The sequence below is a fragment of the Arabidopsis lyrata genome (assembly GCF_000004255.2).
Source record: "Arabidopsis lyrata subsp. lyrata unplaced genomic scaffold ARALYscaffold_1, whole genome shotgun sequence".
NCBI classification, from domain to species: domain Eukaryota; kingdom Viridiplantae; phylum Streptophyta; class Magnoliopsida; order Brassicales; family Brassicaceae; genus Arabidopsis; species Arabidopsis lyrata.
The window spans coordinates 28,803,512-28,819,420 of record NW_003302555.1 but is presented as its reverse complement, the minus strand read 5'-3'; the positions used below and the strand labels follow the sequence as shown (position 1 = coordinate 28,819,420).

General features: G+C 34.1%; 3 protein-coding genes, 1 long non-coding RNA gene and 2 pseudogenes across 4 annotated transcripts; 5 read left to right on the top strand and 1 right to left on the bottom strand.

Moving 5' to 3' along the window:
* Nucleotides 1-4,196: 4,196 nt before the first annotated feature.
* LOC110225235 lies at nt 4,197-5,419 on the top strand. The gene is made up of 2 exons (XR_002329636.1): nt 4,197-4,638; nt 5,027-5,419. It is a non-coding gene; the product is annotated as an uncharacterized LOC110225235 (long non-coding RNA).
* Nucleotides 5,420-6,734: 1,315 nt separating this feature from the next.
* Nucleotides 6,735-8,134, top strand: LOC9330527 (annotated as a pseudogene).
* A 273-nt stretch (nt 8,135-8,407) lies between these two features.
* On the top strand, nt 8,408-9,851 carry LOC9327835 (F-box protein At5g65850). Its single transcript, XM_002894419.2, has one exon. It carries the CDS (start codon nt 8,565-8,567, stop codon nt 9,795-9,797), a length of 1,233 nt encoding a protein of 410 aa, XP_002894465.2. The 5' UTR covers nt 8,408-8,564; the 3' UTR covers nt 9,798-9,851.
* Nucleotides 9,852-9,932: 81 nt separating this feature from the next.
* LOC9330526 (RING-H2 finger protein ATL60) lies at nt 9,933-11,306 on the bottom strand. Its single transcript, XM_002891726.2, has 2 exons — nt 11,126-11,306; nt 9,933-11,020 (listed from the first exon to the last, which is right to left on the bottom strand). The coding sequence occupies exon 2, from the start codon at nt 11,014-11,016 to the stop codon at nt 10,054-10,056; it is 963 nt and encodes a 320-aa protein (XP_002891772.1). The 5' UTR covers nt 11,017-11,020; nt 11,126-11,306; the 3' UTR covers nt 9,933-10,053.
* Nucleotides 11,298-13,192, top strand: LOC9330525 (annotated as a pseudogene).
* A 130-nt stretch (nt 13,193-13,322) lies between these two features.
* LOC110224545 lies at nt 13,323-15,596 on the top strand. Its single transcript, XM_021010733.1, has 2 exons — nt 13,323-14,777; nt 14,885-15,596. Exons 1-2 carry the CDS (start codon nt 13,893-13,895, stop codon nt 15,554-15,556), a joined length of 1,557 nt encoding a protein of 518 aa, XP_020866392.1. The 5' UTR covers nt 13,323-13,892; the 3' UTR covers nt 15,557-15,596.
* Nucleotides 15,597-15,909: the final 313 nt, after the last annotated feature.

The window sequence follows — 15,909 nt, the reverse complement described above, 5'->3', positions numbered from 1 at the left end:
ATAAGGTAGAAAGAGCTATAGCCTAGCAACAACAAAAAAAAAAAAGAAAAGAAGAGAGCCATATACAGTACTATTATATCCTAGAGACTAGAGAGAATGATTGCAATCAATTGATCCCAAAGCTGGCATTATATGGCGGCTCTCCATTCCAGATACATGTATCAATTATCATGCACGTTTGATTCACATTTAGTACTAGTAGAAATTATCTTTAATACTCCTTCCGTTTCAAAATATAAGTCGTTTTAGGTAAAAATACGCCGATTAAGAAGATATACTTTTAAAAAGTTCAACCAATCATAAAAAAGACTGCATAATATAAATGATCATAAAATATTAAAGTAATATATATAATATGCATCGAAATTCGAAAACGACTTATATTGTGAAACAAAAAACTTAGTCTAAAACGCCTTATATTATGAAACGGAGGGAATATAACGGTACTGTTTTATACAGTGTTCAAAAAAGCGCTAGGCGCTAAGCGGGCGGTGAACCAAAGCCTAGCGCCTAGAACGCCTAATCGGGGCCTAGGCGATTTTTAGGCGGTTTAGACGTTTATAACATAAAATATTATAAATATGATATTATATATAAAAGTTATATAAAATATCTATATAAAACAAAAAATTATGAAATTATAAACAAAAACTAGATAAAACATTTATATATATTTATATTAAACAATATATGAATATTTATACTATATATATAAATAACACTCTAATTGAAATTGAAAAAATACATTAAACAAGATCTGTGTGATTTTAGGCGGTCAAGGCGGTTATCTAGGCGTCGCATAAGAGCCTAGCGCCTAGTCGGGGCCTAGGCGACCGCCTAGACCGTTTTTTAGAACATTGGTTTTATATATATTGTAGATAGTCTAGCTTTATATGGAGGTTTGCTAATTAAATTATTGACGTTAAGTTGATAAAAATATCGAAAATGGAAATTTAGTCATGGGGAGGTAAATCGATGGATTAGTGTCATTCATACACTATATATATTAACCCACAAAAATAATTATGATAAATTTATGAAGAATATTTAGAAAAAAGGTTGTGAGTTGAAAAAAAATAAAAGAAATTCTTAATAGAGCACTATTTGAGAAGAAGAAAATACAGAAAAGAAAAATAGAGACATAAATAAAAATGTCATTCAAAAATGAAACATTTCATCTGGTTAGTGATATTTGCGGTGAACTTGAATCTCCAAAATCGATCCATCCTATACTATTATTTGGGGAGTACACTTTATAAGAAACCCTTAACTAACCTTTTATTTTGTAAAGAATTACATGGGAATGCCATCACAAAAAGCTCATTTTAGAACAAATTTCATTCAATTTATTAAGGATAAACAAGTAAAATACTAATTTATGTCATTTAATTAATTTAATTAAATTATAAAACGAAAATTTGTTATTTTTTTTTTAAATGACCAATCAAAATGAACATATAAGATTTGATATCTAACTTACCATATTAAATTGTAATTAATCATTAAACTTCACCTCTCATCTTTATATGATTATATTTATATGAAACAAATAAATCATCATATCATCTACATAATAAAAAAAAGTAATTTTTTCTGCATATGCCAAGATTTGAATTTTTAAAAACGCATATAAATTGTTCAATCTATAAAAGAAACAATTAAACCGGTCAAAAATTCAGACTTGAGTAATATATTTCTTTTACACAAAAATAAATTCAACAAAAATTCCGACTGAGCAACGGGTCAGAATTTGAATATTTATATTCGATTTCATACATTTATTTTTTTGAAATGTATAATTTTATATACTACAATAAAAATTTAAATAATTTAATTTGCAACATTTAAAATAAGTTTTACTTGATATTTTTAGAGAATATCATCAATACTTAATAGTTCAAAAAAGTTAAAAATTATAAATACTCTAATTTGATTATTTTAAAAAATATTTATAATAGGTAGCGGATTAAATATAATATATTATATGATAAAATGAGTTTTGATCCTTATAACTATTTGAATAGTTATATTTAATTTCATATAATTTATTTTTTGAAATTCATAATTTTATAAACTACAAAAAAAATTTAAAGATTTTAATTTAGAATATTTAAAAAATAGTGTAGAACATTTTAATATGGTTTGACACCTCTAAATATTTGAAAATTTGATTCCTCAAACAAATTTAGAATTAACGAATAATAGATTGTGCACGTAATATTTTAAAATAGGGGTTTTTGCAAAAATACTCCTTTTTCAATGCCACTTTTCAAAAATGCCCCTTCTTTAAAACCTTATAAAAAATGCTTTTAAAATTATAAGATTTACCCAAATATGTATGTAACATTATTAAAACATACACAAACTACATTTCTATATATCTAAAATCTTATAAATACTTTATAAATACCTTATAAATGCATTTTAAATACCTTTAAAAACCTTTAAAATATCTTGTAAAACCTTTGAAAAACTTTAAAAATCCTTTAAAATAACTTGTAAAACCTTTAAAAACACCTTATAAAACCTTATAAATATTTGGATCCAGTCTTCAAGTAGTAGTTACAATCCATAAGTACCTTATAAACCTAATAAAACTTTATAAAAATTTCAGATTTAAAAAGGGGCATTTTTGAAAATGGACATCTAAAAGGGGCATTTTTGAAAAGGGGCACACCAAAAGGGGCATTTTTAACAATTTCCCTTTAAAATAAAATATTGAGATTTTAAAATAAAATATTGAGATTTTAAAATAAAAATATAGACTAAACGCATGGGTTGATTTTGGTATTATTATATACTAAATATATGTTTATAACATATTCGATTATGCGAATAATTGGTAAATTCCGTAATTATAAATCTCAAACAAATTTTGTAATTAGATTAACTCAAAAAAATCTCTATTTCAACAACCAAAGAATTATAAATTGAAAAAGAATTTTCTAAATTAATTCAAAATAATAGCTATTTTTCTTAATTAATTCAAAATAATCTATGTTTTATATGCGATTCATTTATGATATTTTAATTTTTGATCTAACTGAAATATATGCAATCTTATTTTGTGGTTGTTAACATAAATTAACTCATTGTTCAAAAAATATTACTTTTTAAAAAATAAAATTATTTTCTGTTTTCATATCTTAAATAAAAATTATCCACAATATAGTATTATAGAAAAAATCTATATTTATTCTAATATTGTATATAGGAACTGACAAAAAAATTAATATTTTTTCACTTATTATTATAATATATTAAAACTTAATTTTAATATATATATATTATATAAATTTTATAATAAATAAAATTCAACCAGTACTTTAGTACAGGTGATCTAGTAAGTTATGATATCCGATGTTTTAAGTGTGATTGTGATAAGGAGAAACAGTCAATCATATTATGTTTGAATGTCGTCCAACAGTTTAACATTGATCTGAAAAAAAAATATTATTGGCCACATGCATGGGCTTGACCCACTTGGTTCTTTTTTTATTTTTCGTCAAACCCACTTGGTTCAAGGGACGGTTCTGCTATTTAGTCTTCTCTGTTTGGGCATATTCATATGCTGCATAAGGAAATCTAAAAACAACTTTTAGAATGGGATTGTTTTGGACAAATAAAAGATAAAATGACTTCTTAATTTTCTATCTCTTTTTGCATGTTTTGGAACCTTTTTCGCATTAATGTATACTATAAGATCTTGACGAACCATAACAATCCATAATATCATAATATGTTACAGTATACGAGAACTTACAATAACTAAATAAACATTTACCTATAAATATAAGGTCCAAGATAAATGTCGAAGTTAATAATTACATAGGTACAAAAAAAAAGACTATTTTACAAATGGAACGGGCCGTATCTTTTCAAAACTAGGCTTCTTATGTTTGTAATTCCTTATGTCGACTCGGGAGGATTTAGCAGAAAAAATAATGTTTTTTTTCTTTTGTCAAGGAAAAAAAGGGTCAACACTCAACAACATCTGCTATTTGGTATATAGCCTGTCTTTAATTCAATTTTCTAGAATTCGTACGTACATCTTTGAGACACATGTTTTGAGTTCGATGATAATTAACGAAAGAATGATAGAACTTAAAGTTATTAAACCATTAACTTGACACAAAGGCCAAGTGGGAGAATGTAAGAATATTTTATTCTATGTGGCCTATGTGTTTTTTGGTTTAATTATAAAGTTCAAGTTTATATTAAAGTTAAAGATTCTAATATTAAAGACGATACCGTGATGGATCGGTTTCGATTAAAGAATTAGAATTCGGGTGTATTGATAACCCTCTTCCCTTGCCTTAATTATATTTTATAAGTAATATATATACATGTATATGTTATGTTCATGCATTATTAAAGTGGTGGTTATTACGAACCAATACAACCCTTGGTAGATGCTATATACATGTATATATATGTGTGGTGTTAAACACGTCAAATGTTACGTTTTTGTTCTCCTCACGAGAGAAACAGAAACAGAACAATAACTAGACACAAAAACATCAAAAGGGTTAGTGATCTTCTCCATCAAAGATCACGTGAAAGGAACAAGGTCAAAGGGGAGAAGAAATCAACTGGTGAATTGATTCCATTACAAGCCTAATTAAGCAATGGATCAAGGTTAGTCTTTCTTCTTCTACAAGAAAGTGTGTGGTTGAATTAAATTGAATCTAGATGATCTTGGGAATTAGATTTCATGGTAGAAATCATAAAAGTTTAATTCAATACCCGTTACACGTCTACTCTTGAATGTCAACACGATTCAAAGTTACAATAACAAGATTACAAGGCGAGTTTTATCAAGAACAAAAAAAAGATTACAAAGGAGAAATACTAAAAGGGAATTGATATATATTACATGAAAAAAAAACCTTAAAGATTTATAGAGATCTCTGAATCTCTTCTTGGTTACTTCCATCGAAAAATCTATCTAGCATATATGTATAGTATAGACAAACGTGTACTATATTAAAACCTGTTATAACGAGTTGCTACTTGTTCTGAGTAGGATTTGCGCCGCTACGTGGAATCTTCCGGAGACTAGGGTCTATTTGATCGAATGAATTCATTTTGGGGCGATTCCGAAATACTCGAGAAGATGATGACCCGACTAGTATCGCAGATTTGGGAGCGGGTCGACCCGATAAAGCTAAAATAACAAGAGTTAATAGCACAATAGCGACAAGTTTCAAAGCTTCTTTCATGGCGGCTGTGAGCTAGTTAGCTTGTTTCGATGTTGTTGTGAAGATAAGTCTTTAGGGTTTAATTATGGTAAGATTTCAAGAGATATTTATACAAGCATATACTTAACTTAATACTTTATTGTATTTGTATACAATTTTCTCTTGAGCTTATACATTTCATCATTAATATTTTATTATGATCTTACGAATTGTCTAAATGGGATCATCTGCTCTTCTTTTTGACTGCTCTCTTCTCCAATTATTCGCTCTTGGGCAATGAGATCATGTGATACGGTCACGTGATATATGATTTTTTTATGCTAATCTAAATACTAAATACATATACTGTATACACGTAGTTACCAGGCCCGGTCCAATGCTAAGATAAAAAATTGTCTTTATGTTATATATTTTTTGGTCAATGTGTAGTCCTCTAAAATCAGTTTTAGAATCCAAAGCTTTTGTTTGTTTGTTTGTGCTTTGGACTGGAATACATATATATACAGTAATACAGTATATGTAATATTTTGGTATGAATGACAAGAAAAATTGGAGTGAAATTCAATTTAAAATGGTGTTTAACTACAACACGTCTTAAATCGGTCAAAGCTAAGAAGTAAGAACCTTGAGAAGTGAGGAAGCATCATCTGTATTTGCAGAGATCCCTTGTACTTTATTAGTTTTCATGACCATTATCTTTGTTTACAAGAGTAGATAAAAAGCGTGGACAACAATGATACAAACACCATTGGTCTATTAACATGATACAAACTTTAGTAGCAGAGATCCCTTATATTAAACATAACTAATTTACTAAAATTAGTGTAAAGACTTCGACTTTGATTTTATTAATGATGCTTTTAGTAAAATTTAGTAGCAGAGATCCCTTATATTATGATACAAACACTATGGGTGTTAAGACTTCGACTTTGATTTTTCAGTATACTTAACAAATTATTATTATTTTTATTTGGTTTGGATTTTGATATGTTTAAACTTAAACATTATATATTGCATAAGTACCTAAACTGAATGCAAGAGTATCCAATAAAATTGGGCCTTTTATGATAAATTCATCGAAGAGAAAATATAATAAAAACTTGATCATGTCATTCCTGTAAACTCTAGAGTTTACACCATGAAAAAAAAAACAGAAGGCGGTCTTTTCGTCCCTTCTTCTTCTTCTTCTTTTCTTTCCATTGCATTTTTTATTCTTACTCTTTTTTCATCAACCATATTTTGAATGGAATGCAAAATAAACGTATCTTTTTTTTGGCAAACTCAAAATAAACGTATCTAAGCTTCAATTTTGTTTAATCAAACTGTTATGTATGAGCTTCTCCATTTTTTCATACGATTCTGGAACAAGAGAAAGAAAAAAAAGTAAGGACAAAAATCGATGAATAAAAATATGCTCAAACTCAATAATCAGAGCCAACAAAACACGTAAATGGACAAAAATCGGTGATTAAGTATTGGGCTTAAATGAATAGAGCCCATTTATGATCGTTCCACTATAAAGCCAGTTGATTGGAAAAAAAAAATCGCCAAAGTCGCTTAAGTTCGTGTAAAGCTCTGAAAGAGTGATTCTAGGGTTTGGAACATCCACCATGAAAAATCTGGAGCAGCAGTTCTCAGAGGATCTGTCGATCACACAATCTTCGAACTCGGTAAGAGATTACTCAAACCTAATCACAGTTGATCCTCTTATTGATATATTCTCTAGATTTCCGGCAAAGACTATAGCTAGGTTTTGTTGCGTATCGAAATTATGGGAATCCATACTTCGCGGTCCTGATTTCACGGAGCTGTTCCTGAAAGTAGCTCGTCGACGAGTCTTGTTTGCCTTACAAGTTGATAAAGAGTCATTTGTCTTCTCTTTGCCTCAACCCCAAAATCTAGATGAGAACTCTTCTCTTTCTCTTGTAGCCACCCCTTATAAGCATTTTCCCAAATATTTTCGAGCTGGAATCTCTGAAGTCAGTGCCCCACTCCGTGGATCGGTCTTCCTTCAGTGGGGAAGGAATTGGCGAAGAATAAAAGCGCGGGTGATTTGTAACCCCCTCACGGGGAAGTCTAAAACCTTACCCAAAGTGAAAGCCACCGGTGTTGGAGAAAGCTATTTTGGCTTTGATCCGATCAGCAAACAGTTCAAAGTGTTGTGTATGACATGGTCACGTTATGGAATACCCAATACTCATCGTATTTTGACACTGGAGACTGGAAAACGTTTATGGAGGACGATCCAAGACCCAGTATTACCCCATTTTTATATAGGTGATGGAATATGCATAAATGGTGTTTTGTATTACGAAGCTTCTTTTAAAGAATCTCGATCTTATGAGATAGTTTGCTTCGACTTTAAGATTGAGAAATTCAGCTTTATTAAATTAGATAAAGACATGGTACGTGGTAAGAAGTTAACTTTGTTCAACTACAAAGGTAAATTAGGTGCACATCAGGATATCCGTTGGCGTACAGGAAAATTTGCGTTGTGGGTTCTAGAAGATGCTGGAAAACATAAATGGTCCAAGCGTATATGCGCCCTGCCACCTTTCTGCGACAAAATAGTCAACACGCACATGATGGTTGGAATGACTGTTACCGGTGAAATTGTGTATTCGCCGTACGCGGGCTATCTCTCAAACCCTTTCGACATTTTCTACTACAATATCGAGAGGAACCTGTTACAAGTTTGAATATTCAGGGATTTGAAGAGTTTGAGCATCATTTTACTTTTGTACACACTTTTCTGGACTATGTAGAATTTGATGTTATGTGATTGATGATGTGTTCAAGGCTTTGCAACTTGAGACTTTATATTTTGGATTTCTGCTCTTATGATATTGTTACTCGTAAGATTGTTTGGATTTTATCTTAAAAACAAAGCTAATTTAATCCTATTATGATGTTGCACTTGCAAGAAGTTCTTATTTCTACGGGCTTTTATCTTATAAGATTTCAAATCTTGTTTCAAAGCTTTGTTATGTTGTGTTTAATTACTTTGTTAGGTTATGTTTTCACTCTTGTTTTTTCTTGAGATTTCACTTACTATCTTTGATTCTTGTCTCATGATGATATATTTCTTTTATCTAATTAAGTACAATTTGTTGATGTAAAATTTTATCAAATAAAACAATGTGAAAAGAAAAACTTTTATTTAATTTCCATATTGTGTATTTCAATTTACATGTAAATTATTTTCTGAATTAGGGTTTACTTCCTTTTCTCTATCGACTTAAGAAGGGTTTTCATGTCTTGCCTATAAATAAAGTTGAAATCGAAGAAGAGTAATAGAGCCAAAGTCGTTTTCCTTTGTCTATAGCCAAAAAAAATCTAGGGTTTTAACGTAGCCAACGCGCCATGAAAAAGCTTAAGAAGATCGTCACGGAGGATCACCGATCCAATACACAATATTCAACCTCAGGAAGAGAATTCTCAGACTCGATCCCAATCGATCTCCTTATCGATATATTCTTGAGAGTCCCACCAAAGTCTATAGCTAGGTTTCGTTGCGTATCAAAGTTCTGGTCTTCCATACTTTGTTGTCCAGATTTCACTGAGCAGTTCCTGACTAAGTCTTGGACTCGTCCAAGGCTCTTGTTTACCTTCCAAGATCATGGAAATTTGTTCTTCTACTCTTCCCCTCAGCCTCAAAATCCAGATGATAACTCGTCTCATATTGTTGCCGATTATCTAGCCTATTTCCCTACAAAGGTTTCCTCTCGAGTTTGTCGTCCTGCCAATGGATTGATCTGTCATCAAGATACAAAGTGGACAGAATCAGTTACAACAGTTTGTAATCTCAGCATGGGAGAACTTGTCCCCTTACCGAAAGTGAAAATAGATAGAACTGAGTCGAGAAGCTATTTTGGGTATGATCCGGTCGGAAAACAGTTCAAGGTTTTGTGTATGACTTGGTGTCGTTGTGGAATATATGATATATCGCCGAGAGTTCTTACACTAGGGAATAGAAAACAACTATGGAGGAATACTGAGTTTTGCAAAGTTCATTATCCTTTATTTGATGGGATATGCATTAATGGTGTTTTGTATTATCCAGCCGCGAAGGTCCGTGGTTATGGGGTTTCTGTGATAGTTTGTTTTGATGTTAGGTCTGAGAAATTCAGCTTCGTTAACATCACACATGACATGGTGATAAAACGTGATTCGATTCTGATTAACTACAATGGTAAATTGGGTTTACTTGAGGCTCAAAATGATCAGGGTGATTATCATCCTTTATTTAATTACAACTATGAAGGAATAAATAGAAAAACTAGAGCAATACTGATGTGGATTCTTGAGGATGCTGATAAACATACATGGTCGAAGCGTATCTACGAATTCCCCAATGGATGGTGGGAGCCTGATGACACTGATTTACGCTTTGTTGGACTAACTAGAACAGGCGAAATCGTGTTGTCTCCGTACTTTCTTTTCAACCCTTTTTACGTTTTCTATTATAATCCCGAGAGGAACACTATCCGTAGAGTTGAAATACGAGGATTTGAAGCATCCGAGCATCCTCTCGTTCATGTCTTTATAGATTATATAGAGAATGTGGCACCTATGAAAGTGCTTAGAACTTCATAAAGTCGAAACGTTCTTGGTCTGTTCCTTTATATACAACATTACTTTTCATATAGTGTTATTTTGCCATTGCAAGAATTGGATTTCAAACTATATCAACCATCGTAATCATCATCTCTTCTAAGAAAACAACTAATGTAGATTTGAATCAAATCAAACTATACATGGAATGTTTATGTCACACTTCTCATATACAAAAATAACCAATTCAAAAATCAAACTACACATTTCTTGAATGAGTTCAAGATTACCTATTTATTCAAACATTGTTGCTGTTGGTCCCGCTTGAACCAATAACGGAAACTACACCTTTCTTCTCTCTACTCAAAAACTTCTTAAGCGATCTTAACCTCGTGAACATCGGTGACTTAGGTTCTTCTTCGTCGATTCTCTCGGGTAAATTCTCACTTGAATTCGCCGGAATGTCCACCACAACCGCCCTCACTTCTTGTGCTCTGATATGGGTATTGGTACTACTAGATTCTTGTTGATGATCGTTAGACGAATCTGCAAAATTTCCAGAAGGGGATTCTTCAGTAACAACGAGGCCTGCACTTCTAACTTGATTCTGATCTCCCCAAACCAGAACATTTGTCGGAAAACTCAGAGGTTCTGTCGAAAACCGAAGAACAGGGCTCTGATCTTGAGATGTATTATGCTGATTACTCGAGTGCCCTGATTCAAAGTTTTGATTTTGAGGTAAACCCTCACTTCCTCCATGTATCGTCTCTTCCACGGAACCAACGGTGTTTCTACAGAGAGGACAAGTGGAATGAGATTGAAACCACATGTCGATGCAATCAACATGGAACCCATGATTACACCTTGGCAAAACCCTAGCTTTGTCGCCATCAACGAGTTCGGAGAGACAAACGGCACATTCTAACCCGTCTTTGAAGTCCGTAGACTTGAAAACAATAACATGGATCGATTGGAGAATTTTAGAATCAAGACCGGCGTTGTGAGGAGGATCTTCTTGACCTTGAGCAAAGACGAAACGACGTCGTCGAGGATTACGTCCGATGACTGTGGAACCAGGCTCGTCGGATTGGATAAGGTTTAGGTTGAAATGTTGTTCCACACGCCACCAAAAGAGTCTAGCGTAGAGATGAAGCAAGAGGAGGAACAGAATCCCTGTGAAAATTGATACGATTGCGAATAGAAGAACTTTTCCCATCGTCTCTTCTCCTTCGAATTTGCTGAAAATAGATTCTTCGTCCATGTCGCTGACAAATGGTGGAAACCCTAATTAATTAGTTTGGATCAAAACTAAAGGGGAAAATAACTCAAGACTTTTTGCGTGGAAAGAAAGGAAAGCGAAAGATTCTTACATCAAGACAAAGATTGTGATGAAGAGTAGAAGAACTGATAAAAACCCTAACAATCGATGCTTTATTGAAAGTGGTGAAGCTTTTTAAACGAATGAGATGAGTTAAACAGAGGTTTTTGATGTTGAATTCTGCTGGTTGGAGGTTCATTAATTTTGAAGAATTTGTCTCTCGCACCACAAGTCACGACAAAATATGTCATTTAGAATCAAGACTGGTTCAAGATTTTCTTTAAAGTTGGGACACAAGTTAGTGGAACACGCTTTTGGGGTTTTGACTTGGTTTAGTCAACATCAACTTCGATAAAAATGTTTTTACTAACCTGAAAGTCTGAAACTAAACATACAATGATATATTTATTGGGCCTTAACAAATAAATAATAACGAACCTAAATAATGGTGCCTACAATTAGTGAGTAGGTATTGGGCCTTAACAAAGCCCATCTTATGGAGTATGGTTGAAGCATAGGGTAAAGCCATGTAAAACTGAAAGAGCAGCTTGTGTTCAAAATCTAGGGTTTAGACACCATGAGTAATCTGAAGCAGCAGAGTAAACGATCTTACTCTGATCCACTCCCTGTTGATCTCGTCCTCAATATCTTGTCGAGATTGTCGCTGAAGGCTATAGCAAGGTGTCGTTGTGTATCGAAGCACTGGTCATCCATAATTCGTCGTCCAAATTCCAACCTGTTGTTCCCGATCAAATCTTTTACTCCACCGAAGCTCCTTTTCACCTTCAACGATGGAGAAAACTTGTTCTTCTACTCTTACCTCAAAATCTTGATACAAATTCTTTTCTTGTAGCCACCCTTCATCATAGGACTTGTGGCAAATATTTAAAGAAACTATGTTGCCCTGTCTGCGGACTGGTCTGTGGTCAATATCTTCAAAGTAACCATCTTGGGAACTATACATGGGTGGTGATTTCTAATCCCATCACCGGAGAGTCTGTAACCGCACCCAAAGTGACAATAAAAAGGATTCCCTCAGAGCGGATAAAGGGAAGAGCAGAGTATTCTTTTGGCTATGATGCAATCGACAATCAGTTTAAGGTATTGCGTATCACCTGGTTTAGTCGCAGCTCAGAAAACTGGTACCCTAAGTATCATGTCCTGACATTAGGGACCATAAAGGAAAATTTCTTATGGAGGGAGATCCAATGTTGCACACTTCATTATCCTCTAGATAATAGTGGGATATGCATCAATGGTGTCTTGTTTTATCCTGCTATGATCAATAACGAAAAACATACTGTTGTTTGCTTTGATGTTAGGTCTGAGAATTTCAGTTTTATTAACGTTGAACAAGACTTGGCAAGAAAGTTTGATAGACCTTTGATTCTGATGAACTACAAGGGTAAATTATGTGTAAGTGATTGGGCTATTAACCATAGTCTTTCAGAGTTGTGGGTTTTAGAGGATGCCGAGAAACATAAATGGTCGAAGCATATCTACGAAGTGCCCCTTGAATGGCTGTTGAATGAAGCCGGTTTTGTAGCCCCAGCTAGAATGATTAGTCATGGAGGAGTTGTATCGTACCCATACTACGAAGAAGAGTTTATCTACACTTTTCATTACAATCTCGAGAGGAAAATTATCACAAAAGTAAGACTTGATGTTCCAGAATTTAAAGGGTTTTCCAATCGTAGAGTTTATATGTTTTCAAACTTTGTAGATGATCTGAAGCTTATATAAGTGTTTACTTCTTCATGGAGAGTATGCAACAACACCCAAATTGACATCAGACGGGGTTCATCAGTCAAGGAAAAAAACTTATTTTGGTTATGATCCAATTGAAAAACAGTTCAAGTTATGCTTAATTATGATCACCTGGTTACCTAGTGGCGGCTCACATGAGTATCAAGTTCTGACATTAGGGACTCTTGGATAAAGATACAATGTTGCACACGTCATTATCCTCATGAAGATGATGGAATATGCATTAACTGTATTATCAAGCAATCATTGACCAAAAACGTTCCATCGTTTGCTTTGATGTTATGTCTGAGAATTTCAGTTTTATCAACATTGTATCTTTCTCCAAGAAAGATTTCAAGAACCTTATGTAAGTGTTTACTTCTTCCAAACAGAACCTACATTATCTTTTTTTTTTTTTTTTTTTTTTTTTTTTTTTTGTTTGAACAAACATGATTATTTTTAGGGAATTGCAGTCTATAACCAAAAAAAAAATTATAATTCACTCTATAACCATTCTAACCATGAACCGTCGATATTACATGTATTTCATGTATTATAGACAAGTTTACCCTCATTGCATAAGTAACAGTTGCCTACTTTCGCAACCTTGAGAAACACGAACCGTAAAAGTGAAAAGACAAGTCGATGTCTAATCCCGCCAATTAAACGACAACTTCGTCGCGAGAGAAAACAGAGAGTTAGGGTTTCACCGGAATCGACCTTCTGGTTGGGATTCATCTCCGTCGCCGGAATTAGAAGTTTGCCGTCGCCAGATTAGCGGTTGTCGTTTGTTTCTGAGTAAGTCGAGGGTTGGGATTTCTATAACTGTTGTCGATTGCTCCATATCTATTTCTGACTCAATCTATCGACTTTCTCAAGTGAATTGCCGCGGTGTGCCGGAGGAGTGGAGCCCAATTTCGGAATTATAAAGTCTTAGTTCTCTGCAACTGTGCTTCATCTCTGTTAGATTCAACACACGGTAAGCCTTTCTCCACGCATTCGCCTCTGCAACAGTAATTTCTGGTTGTTTTGTTTTTTAATTCCGATAACTATTGGTCTGTAGTTGGTGAAGAATGGAAGAAGAGCCGTTGCCTAAACGTATGTTCTGTACTGGGTTTGAGCCATCTGGAAGGCATAGGGTGAATAACTACTTTAATCTGCGGTGGATTGAGAACATAAAGCAGGCGCTTTCGGATGCTGATAATGAGCGGTTGTGTAACTCGCAGTTTGGTTCTTTGATGTTGATGGGAAACCACACATTCTCTGTAATGTTTGTGCATTACCTCCTTTCGAGGCAGTTGGTGACCAACAAAAAGTATGAGTTGTGGTGGGTGTTTGCGGGTAAGCCAATTAGATATGCCATTGAGGATTTTGCTCTTGTAACTGGTCTCAATTGTGGGAAGACTGGATTTAAGCCCGACAGGGGCAGGGGAATAGTTGTAAGGAGAGGAGCGCATTTGAAGACTGCTTTGTGGAAATCTCTATTCGGCAATCTTGCTAAGCCTACAACAACATGGATTCTGGAGAAGTTGCTTTTAGGGAAAAAATACAAAGATGATGAGACACGTTTCAGACTTGCGTTGTTGCTTCTGGTGGATGGCATTCTTTGTCCTACTTGTGCAAAGACAAACATCAGTCCAAAGCATGTTGCAATGGTAGGTGATATTGAAGCATTTCTGAAGTATCCATGGGGGCGTGAATCTTTTTTAAAGACTGTTGTGAGTGCAAAGGCGCGGACTGCTAGACAGTTAGTGAATGAGACATGTGCCATTCAAGGTTTCTCTCATGCTCTAGTGCTTGTAACTGTTGCGTGTTGTCCAATGATCATCCGAAGCCCTTTTGTTGGGCTTAACATTCATGATCCTGCAGTTCCAATTACAGACATTGTTCAGAATGTTATTGAAAGGAGTTTATGTATCAATGTCCACAATGCCCGTATGGTTGATCAAACAGGCCAGGTATGCTTCTCTTTTTATTATTAGACTGTCTGTAGTGTATGAAGCTTCATGTTTACATACTTTTCCATATATCAAAAGTAATACATATGTGTTGCTTTTCATGTTAGGCCCGAGTTACATCCATTCTGAATGAAGAAAACCAGGAGGAGGTGTTGGATCTGTCTTTCTCTGATGAAGAAGATGATGAAGAAGTAACACATCTTGTTCAGTTGGTGCATGATGACCATCCCTTCGAACATAATACTTGGACTGGTGGTAGGGATGCTGCTGCGATTGAAGCTGAGCCTAGTGAGCCTCTAATGACAAAAGTCGATGGAGAAGATGTGTCTAGTGAGGACGAGGAAGACCCCAGGGCCACTGGAACTGCCCACAATTCAAGTCAGTCTGCTGCTGATGATGGGAGGTATGTATCAGTACAGGCGCTTATAAAAGAAACAACAGATGCGGTTGAAGAACGCTATCTCAGGCTTCATCATATTGACAAGATGGAAATGAAGGGGTACATTGATTCTGCAATGTCAGATTTAAAGAAAGACATTGCTGTATTGATTGAAGCTTCTGGTTGTGAATGCAAAAAGAGGATGCCTACTGAAGAAACTGAACCTGAAGGATTTGAGGTTCCTCAGACTGGAGCTGTTGGGGATAAGGTATGTTTTAGGGACCACCTGTATGTTGCCTTGTTTGCTTATATCTGTCTATTGGTTAGTTCTATTCTACTTGTATTCAGTTTGCTACTGTTTTTAATTACAGAGAGATGTGTATTCATATATAACAACTAATATAATGTTGATATTTGTGTAAGGAACCCGGATCTGCTGGTTCTTCTAAGAGTCGAAAGAAACCATCGCAGTCTAGTGTTACCCGGAGTAAGAGTAAGACAAATAAGAAGCCTAGGGTTGGAGCCTCAGTAACGCAACTTCCCAGACCTGAGAAGGTATGTTTATGTTTTTATGTTGTATTGTTTTCGCTGTATTGATTTGTTGTGTGTTTGACTTGGTTGTTTGGGTTCCTAATGTTGTATCCCTTAGGGTATATCTTCCCTAATTCTATACAGATAGTTGAATATGAAATATTATTTGTTGTGTGTTTAACTTGTTTGTTTGGGTTCCCTATGTTGAATCTCTTAGGGTAT